Source organism: Hypanus sabinus, chromosome 24, assembly GCF_030144855.1.
Source record: "Hypanus sabinus isolate sHypSab1 chromosome 24, sHypSab1.hap1, whole genome shotgun sequence".
Taxonomy (NCBI): Eukaryota; Metazoa; Chordata; class Chondrichthyes; order Myliobatiformes; family Dasyatidae; genus Hypanus; species Hypanus sabinus.
The window spans coordinates 26,688,452-26,698,973 of NC_082729.1; the positions used below are offsets into that span (position 1 = coordinate 26,688,452).

General features: G+C 44.6%; 1 protein-coding gene across 1 annotated transcript; it reads left to right on the plus strand.

Moving 5' to 3' along the window:
• The first annotated feature begins 9,341 nt into the window (after positions 1-9,341).
• LOC132380720 (C3a anaphylatoxin chemotactic receptor-like) lies at positions 9,342-10,289 on the plus strand. Its single transcript, XM_059949710.1, has one exon. It carries the CDS (start codon positions 9,342-9,344, stop codon positions 10,287-10,289), a length of 948 nt encoding a protein of 315 aa, XP_059805693.1.
• Positions 10,290-10,522: the final 233 nt, after the last annotated feature.

Sequence of the window (10,522 nt, forward strand, 5' to 3'; positions counted from 1 at the left end):
AAGAGCAAGAAGATAAGACTTGATAGAATAGTCAAGTGCGACAGTGGAAATATGTATATGGAACCAGAAGAAATAAGAGAGGTACTTAATGAATACTTTGCTTCTGTATTCAATACCGAAGAGCATCTTGACCACTGTAGGGATCACTTACAGCAGACTGAAGAACTTGAGTATGTAGATAGTAAAGAAGGGGATGTGCTGGAGCTTTAGGAAAGCAGGAAGTTGGACATGTCACTGGGACGGGTCGCGATGTACCCCAGGCTAACGTGGGATGTAAGGAAGGACATTGCTGAGCCTCTGGCGATGATCTTTACATCATCAGTGGGTGAGGTTTCGGATTTTTGGAGGGATTCGGATGTGGTTGCCTTATTCAAGAAGGAGAGTAGAGATAGCCCAGAAAATTATAGAACAGTGAGTCTTACCTCAGTGGTTGTTAAGCTGATGGAGAAGGTCCTCAGAGGGTGGATTTATGAACATTTGCAGAGATATAATATGATTAAGAGATGTCAGCAAGGCTTTGTAAAAGGCATGTCGGGTCTGACGAGACTGATTGATTTTTTTATCAGCATGAGACTAAACATATTGACGAAGGAAGAACAGTAGATGTAGTGCATTTCAGCAAGGCATTTGACAAGGTACCCCATGCAAGTTTGTTTGAGAAAGTAAGGAGGCATGGGATTCAAGGGACATTGCTCTGCGGATCCATTACTTGATTAGCCACAGAAGGATAAGAGTGGTTGTAGAGGGGCCATATTCTGCATGGAGGTCGGGCACCAGTGGTGTGCCTCAGGGATCTTTTCTGGGTTCACTACTCTTCGTGATTTTTATAAATGACCTGGATGAGGAAGTGAAGGGATGAGTTAGTAAATTTGCTGCTGACACAAAGGCTGGGAGTGTTGTGGATACTGTGCAGGGCTGTCACAGGCTACAGCGCCATATTGATAGGATGCAAAACTGGGCTGAGTAGTGGCAGATGGAGTTCAACCCAAGTAAGTGTGAAGTGGTTCATCTTGGTAGGTCAAATATGGTGGCAGAATATAGCGTTAATGATTCGACTCTTGGCAGTGTGTAGAATCAGAGGAATCTTGGGGTCCAGGTCCATAGGACACTCCAAGCTGCTGTGCAGGTTGACTTTGTGGTTTGAAGGCATATGGTGCATTGGCATTCATCCATCCTGGGATTGATTTTAAGAGCCGAGAGGTAATGTTGCAGATATAGGACACTGGACAGACCACACTTTAGGTCCTGTGCTCAGTTCAGCTCACCTCACGATAGGAAGGATATGTAAACCGTAGAAAAGGTGCAGAGGAGATGTTGCGTGGATTGGGAAACATGCCTTATGAGAATCGATTGAGTGAATTCTACCTTTTCGCCTTGGAACGACAGAGGATGCGAGGCGCCTTGATAGAGGTGTAGAAGATAATGAGAGGCATTGATTGCCTTCATAGTTAGAAGCTTTTTCCCAGGACTGAAATGGCTAGCATGATAGTGCATATTTTTAAATTGCTTGGAAGCAGGTACAGAGGAGATGTAAGGGTTATGTTTTTTACGCAGAAAGTGGCGAGTTCATGGATTTGGCTGCCGGCAACGGTGGTGGAGGCGAATATGATAAGGTAATTTAAAAGAGACCTGGATAGGTAGACGGAACTTAGAAATATAGAGGGCTATGTGTAGCACCAGGTAATTTCTAAGGTAAGGACATCGGTACAGCTTTGGTTTTCACTGTTTCTGTAACAATTATGCTGAGTATAGATCGAGTAATTGCAATCAAATTCTTTTCGCAGGTCAGGTGGGACTATAAATAGAGTTGATAAGTGTGTAAGGTAAAGTGTTTCAAGGGATCTTGAGGGGAAACGTCTTCATTCAGAGGATCATGGCAGTGTGGAGCAACCTGCAAACAGAAGTTGTGCGTGCGAACTCGATTTCAATGTGTATTAGAATTTTGGATATGTGCATGAATGCTAGCGGTATGGAGGGCAATGGTCGAGGTGTTGTGCTCGGTAGCAGGACGCAGTTTAGATAGTTCAGCAGAGACTAGATGGGCAGAAGAGTCTGATGTAGTCCTAAAGGTTCCTACGACTCTATGATAGAATAATCATCCAGAAAAAAAGCATTACTGAATATGCACTCATGAACAATTAACTTCAGAGATATAGTTATTCCCCCTCACACATAACTTACAGAAACCGACAAGTTGAAAAACACCATAAATTTGGTGAAATAAAGGAAATTCCAATACTACGTAAACAAAAATGTGTACAGCTGGTACTCTCCCGATGTCACTTTGTAATACATTATGTATTTTGACAGACAGCAAATATTCACATGCTGTATTATGGCCAGGAGCGTGGAATTAAGCATATCTGTAAGTGAAACTCCGAAAAACACAGTTATCTCCATGTCGCAAAGTAATTTCTTCTTTTAAAGTCATTAAAGAGCTCGATATAAAGCTGGTATACAGATACAGATATCGTTATTCAACATACATAACATACAGAAATCAAGGAGTGAAAAACACCAGAAATATGCTGAATTAAAAGAGGAAATTCAAAGAGTTTGTAATGTACAGGATATTCATTGGCTCAACAGAAACATGTACAACTGGTATCGTATGACTTCGTTTCACTAACAGCCTCTCGCTTCATCACCTGCAGAACGATAGTCCCAAGCCCAATTTAAGTGTCCCTCCCCTCAGCTCTAACATCAAATTGGATGCCACCCGTTACTCCTCACCTCCCATGTTCAACAGTTACCGAAACAGTCTGAAAAGTGAACAGATTCTCTTACAGGACTGTTAAAGGAATTCCTATAGCATAACAGTGAAAATATATAATATTGTAGCGGTGTGTTACACGCAGCGCTGCAATAAACGACACGCAGTCGGTGAGTGGCAGTTGCAAAAGAAATTTATTCAAACTTCGCGGCCTCGCTTTAAAGCCTTCCTGATCCCGCCCTCCCCGGGCGGGAATGCTGTAGGGGGCGCGTATTCACAGTCCCGACCCCGCGTGGGCTTTTCCCCTTGCTGGTGAATCAGACTTGGCGCCCTCTTTGGAACTGGCCTCAATGCCGGCGCGCACAACTTTGTGAGCCGGTTCGAGTGCGCTGGGAAGCGGGTCGCCACAATATTTTATATAAATATGGAATTTAAAAAGTTTAAGGGTAACATGAGGGGGAATTTCTTTACTCAGAGAGGGGTAGCTGTGTGGAATGAGCTTCCAGTAGTAGAGGCAGGCTCGGTATTGTCATTTAAAGCAAAATTGAATAGGTATAATGACAGGAAAGCAATGGAGGATTATGGGCTGAGTGTGGGTCAATGGGAGTCGGTAAGAGTGAGCGTTCGGCATGGACTAGAAGGGCCGAGATGGCCTGTTTCCGTGCTGTAATTGTAATATGGTTATATGAAACAGGACATTACATCTGTTTCGTTTTTTTTTTGACATGACAGCATAGAAAGACAGACCTTGCCGTCAGTTTGCAGCACAGTATCCCTCCATACAACTAAACTTGCTGGCAGCCGCAATGTAAGTGCAGTAAATGTTGATAGATGATTTCTCTGCAGCAGATATGATGGGGATTGAGGCATTTTATTGTCTGATATACGGACTGCTGTTTGCTGCTGCGAAAACTTAATATGTTCCGGGTTATGGAAAGCTGAACTACATTTTTCACTGGTACCTGTCTCTATTGACAGTAAGATACAAGAGCAGAATTGGACCATTGACCAACGGAGACAGATCTACAATTCAGGCATGGCTGATCCTTTTCCCCCATCCTCATTCCCTGACGCCGACCTTCTTCTTGTACCCTTTGATGCCGTGGCTAATCAAAAACCTATCAATCTCTAACGTCTGTACAGCTAACGACCTGGCCTCCACTATTTCACAAATTCACTACCCTCTGTCTAAGGACTTCCTCCGCATCTGTGTGTTAAATGGACGCCCTCCATCAAGAGGCTGTGCCCTCTTGGCCTAGTCTTCCCAACCATGGGAAGAAGCCTTTCCACACCTGCTTTATGTGTTCTTTTCAACATTCAAAATGTTTCAGTGAAATTCCACTTCATCCTTCTGAATTCCAGATAATACCGACCCAGAGTTATGTGAAGTTCCATGAATTTTCTTTGTGAACCTCATCTGAACTCTCTCCAGTGCCAGCACATCAGTCCTCAGATGAAGAGCAATTGTCTGGTTATGAACTTTGGGAGATGAAATAAAAGAGATTATTTTCTAAATAGAGAGAAAAATGAAAAACAGTGGTGCAAAGGGACTTGGCAGTCCTTGTGCAGGATTCCTTAAAGTTTAAGTTGCAGGTTGAGTTGGTGGTGAGGAGTGCAGATGTGATGTGAGTATTCATTTCAAGAGGACTAGAATATAAAAATAAGGATATTTGTTGAGGCTCTAAAGCGAGGCCTCAGTTGGAATATTGTGAGCAGTTTTGTACCCCGCCCCCCATTTTCTAACAAAAGATGTGTTGACATTGGAAAGTTTCAAAAGAATTTCATGAAAATGATTCCAGGAATGAGAGGCTTGTCATATGAAAAGCATTCGATGGCTCTGGGCCTGTACTCACTGGAAATTTGAAGAATAAGTCTTGACCAAATTGAAACTCAATGAATGTTGAAAGGTCTCTTTCAAGTTGTTGTGGAGAGGAATCTTCCTATGGCGGAATGTCGAAAAACCAGAGGTCGTAGCCTCAGAATAGAGGGGTGCTATTTTTGTATGGAGATGAGGAGGAATTTCTTTAACCAGAGTTTGTTCAATCTGTGGTAATCGTTGCTGGAAGCGGCTGCAAGGGCTAGTCTTTAAGTATATTTATGGCAGAGGTTGGAAGGATTCTTAATTGGTCAGGGCATGGAGGGATGCGGGAAGAAGCCAGGAGATTAGGGCTGAGAGAGAAAATGTATCAACAATGATGAAATGGTGGAACAGACTCGATGGGTCAAATGGTCTAACTCTTCTCCTATATCTTATGGTCAGTGATAGGAGGCAGGAAGCAGAAGATGGCGGTTGAAGGTTTTCTCTCGGAATGGTCGCTGGTGACTAGTCAGCTGCCACAGGGTTGGTCACAAATTCACCAGGCGAGATCAGTAACTTTGTGGATGACACAAAATGATGCATTCTGGGAAGGCATACCAACACGGAACTGTACTGGCAGTCGTCAGGTGAAATAGGCTCATTTACAAGGAACCTGTGGATCAACGTTTTTATTTACATAGTAGGTGGTAAGTAGATGCTCAGTAGATTCTGTCAGAGGAAGTGGTTGAGGCAGATACAGCAGTGTCCTTCAAGAAGCACTTGCATAGATTTGGTTCCAAGCAATGTCAGTTTTATACCTACAGAATTGTTAGATTAGTGTGCATCATTGGGATGGTGAGGATTGGAGGAATATTGGCCAAATTCAGGAAATTGGGACAAGCTGAGTAGTCACCATGGTTTTCACGAATTGTGGGTGGAAAGGCCTGAACCTGTGCTCACTTGCTCTGTGACTCTCTGAGAGTCTATGACACGAGATGGAAGCTCTCTTTGACATTGTTTGTAAGTATGGGGTGAAGGGCGATAACATGGAAGGACAGAAAATGGGTTAGTAACAGAGAAAGACAGACAAAGAGGCATATGAGAGAGGGAGGGAGATGATTGGGAATACACAGTGAGGACAACTGAGAAGTAGAGGGACAAAAATATGGTCGGAGAGTGAAAAGAGAAAGACACATAGAAGGGAGGGAAGAGGATGAGGGAGAGGAAGAAATGTTCAAGGGAGACAGAGTGGGGGAAGACGGGAGATTGAGTGGTGTTATACAGAATGGGGGGGGGTAGACAGAGAGGGAAGGAGTGGAAATCACAGTGACTAGAGACAAAGACACATACCCCAATTTATAGCACCATATTCCACCCCAGCACTACCCCTAAGTCCTCGGTGCCTGACCTGACCTAGTCCTCAATCTCACCTCTTCTACAGTCGCCATTTTACTCCTTATATCTATTATCAATTTCTGGTAAAGTTCAGGATTTAGTTTAGGGACTTCGAGTTAGTTCCTGCAGATCCTTTCTCCAATAAGGAACTCATAAATGTTCACAGTACTCCAAATGCCCTCTAACCAATGTCCTAAAAATTCAGCATGACATCATTGCTTTCATATTCCAATCCTATTGAAATGAGAGTATCCCTCACTGTTTCCCTCCTCTGCCATTTCTAGTCAAGCCACAGACTTCGAACTAGCAGTCTGCAGACTGTTGTAATGATATGAATGGAGAATGGAGGTCTCAGCTCACCCCCACTGACTAAATGTTGCCACTCACCCAAGTATATATTTACCAGTAGACAAGACTGGAAAAATGTAAATGAATCACTTTTTTTTCCGTGAAAGGAGCATTCAGGTCCCAGGATGGTGGGACGGGAAGAGGTCGGAGAATTGTTAGCAGTTTTAGGACCTTTAACGAGGAAAATATTTCCTGCCATTGGAGGGAGTCTACAGGAGATTTATGAGAATGATCCCTGGAATGAAAGTGTTAACGTAAGAGGATCGTTTGAATTTTCCTGGTCTGAAGTTGCCGGAGTTCAGAGAATGAAGGGGGAATGAAAGAGGTGCCTGTATTTTTCGTAGATTGATCATGATCTTTAAAGAATCACGAGGTTCTGGTATGGTTCTGGAGCAATAGAAAATTACTAATGTCACTCGACTCTTCAAAAAAAGAGGCATTGAAAATAAATGATAGGCCAGTTGGTCTGACCTCAATAGTTTTGAAGGTGTTGGAGCTTATTGTCAAGGAGGAGGTTTTGTGGGTACTTGGAGGAAAAAGATAAAATAGACAAAGCTGTCCTTAAGGGGATATCCTGCCTGAAAAGTCTGTTGGAATTCATTCAGGAAATAGCAGGCAGGACAGACAAAGGATTGTCAGTGGAAATTGTGTACTTTGATTTTCAGAAGGTGTTTGACAAGGCGTCACACACAAAGCTGCTTAACAAGATAAGAGGCCGTGGTATTACAGAAAGTTACTAGCATGGATAACACAGTGGCAAAGAAGTGGCAGATAGAATAAAGTGTCAGGAAGAAAATGTTCATGCACATTGGTAGAAGAAATAAAAGGGTGGACTATGTTCTGTGTGGAGAGAAAGTTCAAAAACCTGAGATGAAAAGGGACTTGGGAGTCCTTGTGCAGGTTCCCTGAAGATTAATTGGCAGGTTGAGTCACAGGTGATGAAGGCAAATACAACATGAACATTCATTTCAAGAGGTCTATAATGTTGAGGCTTTTAAAAACACTTGTGAGACTTCACTTGGAGCATTGTGAGCAGTTTTGGGCCTCTGATCTTGTAGAAAGAAGGTGTTGACATTGGAAGTGTTCAAAGGACGTCCAGGATTGAGGGTCTTGTGATATAAAGTGTATTTGATGTCTCTGGGGTTGTACTCACTGGAATTCAGAAGAATTGAGGCTAAAATTAGTTGAATGTTGAAAGGCTTCTTTTGAGTGTGTGTGTGGAAATGATGCTTCCTGTGGTGGAGAGTCTAAGGCAAGAGGACACAGTCCCATCTTTTTGAATGGAGATGAGGAGAAATTTCTTCAGCGAGAGAGCAGTGAAACTGTGGAATTTCTTGCCACAGCCAGATGTGGTGGCGGAGTCTATCGTTATCCATAAGGCAGAGGTTGATAGATTCTTGATTAGTTAGGGCCTGGCGAATGCAGGAAATTGGGGCTGAGAGGAAAAGTGGATCAGCCATAATGAAAAAGCTGAGAAGAGTCTTTGAACAAATGGCCTAACTCTGCTCCTATATCTGATAGTTTTAGAGGATGGCGGTTGAAGGTTTTGTCTCGGAATAGCGGCTGCTGACTAGTGAGCTGCCACAGGGTAAAAACGAGCTCTTTCAAACCTAGTGGTAAATGGGTACAGTTTTACGATGATGAAGAGCGTTCAGTTCAGTTCGAGGTAGTTAGTTGAGTAACGTTGTAGTGAGTGAGAGTGGTGAGAGGTGATGCTGTCGATCTTCCCGTTTCTTCCGAAGTCCTGTTGTATTCACTGACTAGAACCATGATACGTACGACCGTTCTTCAGTGGGGGAATTAACACCCAGGCAAGAATGGACACACTAATAATTCCCCACCAGTCACACCTTTTTCACACTGTGAGTCACTGATCGATCCTTCAAAACCCCACCTTCTTGTGCGTGGAACAAAGCTCGTTCAGTGTCCTAACGGTATGTGTCGTGGTTTGTCTCCCTGTGTAACAGCGGACCTAGTTTTTATCACCTCATGTTGAACACCAGCTGTCCATCAACCAGCTCTGCTCTCCTGTTTCTTCAGGAAATTTACAAGCAGGCAAGGGACATCAGAGAAAGGTAAGCAATTTGCAGAGAAACAATAACATCAATTATTCGAGAAGTTTCTTCCTTTCTATTTCAATGCGATGGACGTCTCCTTCGCTTTCTCTCTCTCTTAATAGCAGCTCAGTTCATAGGGTCTGTTCTGGACCCCGTTTCAAACTAGGGTTACCCAGGACAGAAAGAATTCGCCCGGTTTGAAACCATTACGGTCGGAGCCCATAACAGTCCATTAGAGAAACGGAGGTGCAGAAGGAGCTCGGTAATGTCAGAGATCTAGACGATCATAAGGCGACTCGGATGGACGGTAGGAGAGCCAGAAAGGGCAATGAGAAGGCAGGCAGAATTAAGGAAAACCCAAAGGCTTTCTATAAATATGTTAAGAGCAAGTGGATAACACATGAAAAAATAGGACCGATCAAATGTGACAGTGGGAAAGTGTAAAAACACAAAATGCTGGCAGAACTCAGCAGGCCAGTCAGCATATATGGGAGGAGGTAGTGATGACGTTTCGGGCCGAAACCCTTAATCAGGAGTGAAGTAATATGGGATGGTCAAGGGGGAGATAAGATCTGGGGGGAGAGATGAAGTAGAGAGTACCCAGAGCAAACCCACACGGTCTCGGGAACTAGTATTAGTGGTTGGAGCAACCTGATCACTCGAGTCCAGTGTAATATCTTCCGGGCTGCAGAGGCCGATCCAGGACCCACAGATCCGCGGTGTTCGGGTAGACACCCTTCATAGGGAACGCCTCCGTGTGACTTTGTTTCACCTGGGAAGGCTAAAACACGAGCAGCCACCACACGGTGTTTGACAGTTCTGGGCGGTCAGGGTCCAGTGGCGAGTAATGAAAGAAGATCGTGGTCTCTGCGCTGCAGCACTTACTTCGTCTTCACTGCCATATTATGTGTCCTGCTTCAGTTCCGTGTGGCCACCTTCCTTCTTCGTTCTCTCCTTCCCTCCTCAATAACTTTTCGCTTAATTCAACGCCCCTCTAACTTCCACAATTTTTCCACAGGCAGTCCGGACAATGTCGCTCTCTGAGGGAGTGTATAATTCGACGCTCACTGGGAATCTCAGCCACAGCCATGCCACGGCCGGAAGATTCAGCATGGAGTGGAGAGCACCTTCCGCCATGTCAATGGCCATTTTCGCGCTCACCGTCCTACTGGGCGTCCCGGGCAACGGATCGGTCATCTGGGTGACCAGCTTCAAAATGAAGAGTAAGGCCCACACTATGTGCTTCCTGAACCTGGCTGCGGCTGACCTGATATTTTGCCTGTCTCTCCCAGTGTACATGTTGAATATCTCCGGGCTTCTCTCTTTGGAAGGTGACAATACCTTTTATACCCTTTCGTCATTGTTTTCAGCAATTACGCTTCTAAACGCTTTAGCCAGCGTATATCTGTTATGTCTGATCAGCATCTATCGCTGCCTGGCAGTTAAACGGCCCGTCTGGTTCCAGCAACATCTGAGCCTCACATTGGTACGTGAGACCTGCTTCGTGGCCTGGGTGATAACCACTGCCATAAGCCTGCTTGTATTCTTTCCTCAGCGTCATTTCGATGTTGTGTACATTTTGCCTGCCTTCAGCTTCGTCTCCACCTTAGTGATTATGATCATTTGTAACGCCGTCGTTGGCTGGAGGCTGCAAGGGGAGAGGTTCGCTAAGTCCAGGAAGCCCATACGCATGATCATGATCGCGGTCGCCGCCTTTGTGATCTGTTGGCTCCCCCTCATAATCTGCATCCTCCTACCAAACGACTCCAAAATTGTTCCTCTGGACTGGTACATGTTCACTGAAGCCCTGGCCTCATTCAACAGCGCCCTCAACTCTCTTATCTACGTCTTCGCCGGAAGCGTCTTCCGTCAGGTCTTCAAGCGCTCCCTGTTTGCCTCGCTCCAGCTGGCTTTCACCGAGCATGAACGACAGGGTGAGATCGAGAACCGCAATCCCACCTGCAATAGGAATGACTGACGGAATACCTCGTAGACCCTCAGCGGACCAAGATATCGTGACCACAGACACAGCCGACGGTCGGCTGCAAGTATGATCAGTGCATGAGACTTTCCTGCACGCTTATTCTCATCTCTCAGAACATAGAGTATAGAACAGTATAATACAGGGAGAGGCCATTCGGCTTAAAATGTACCGGATCAATTAAATCACTCAATTAATGGCCGATTAATCTAATCCCCTCTGCCTACACA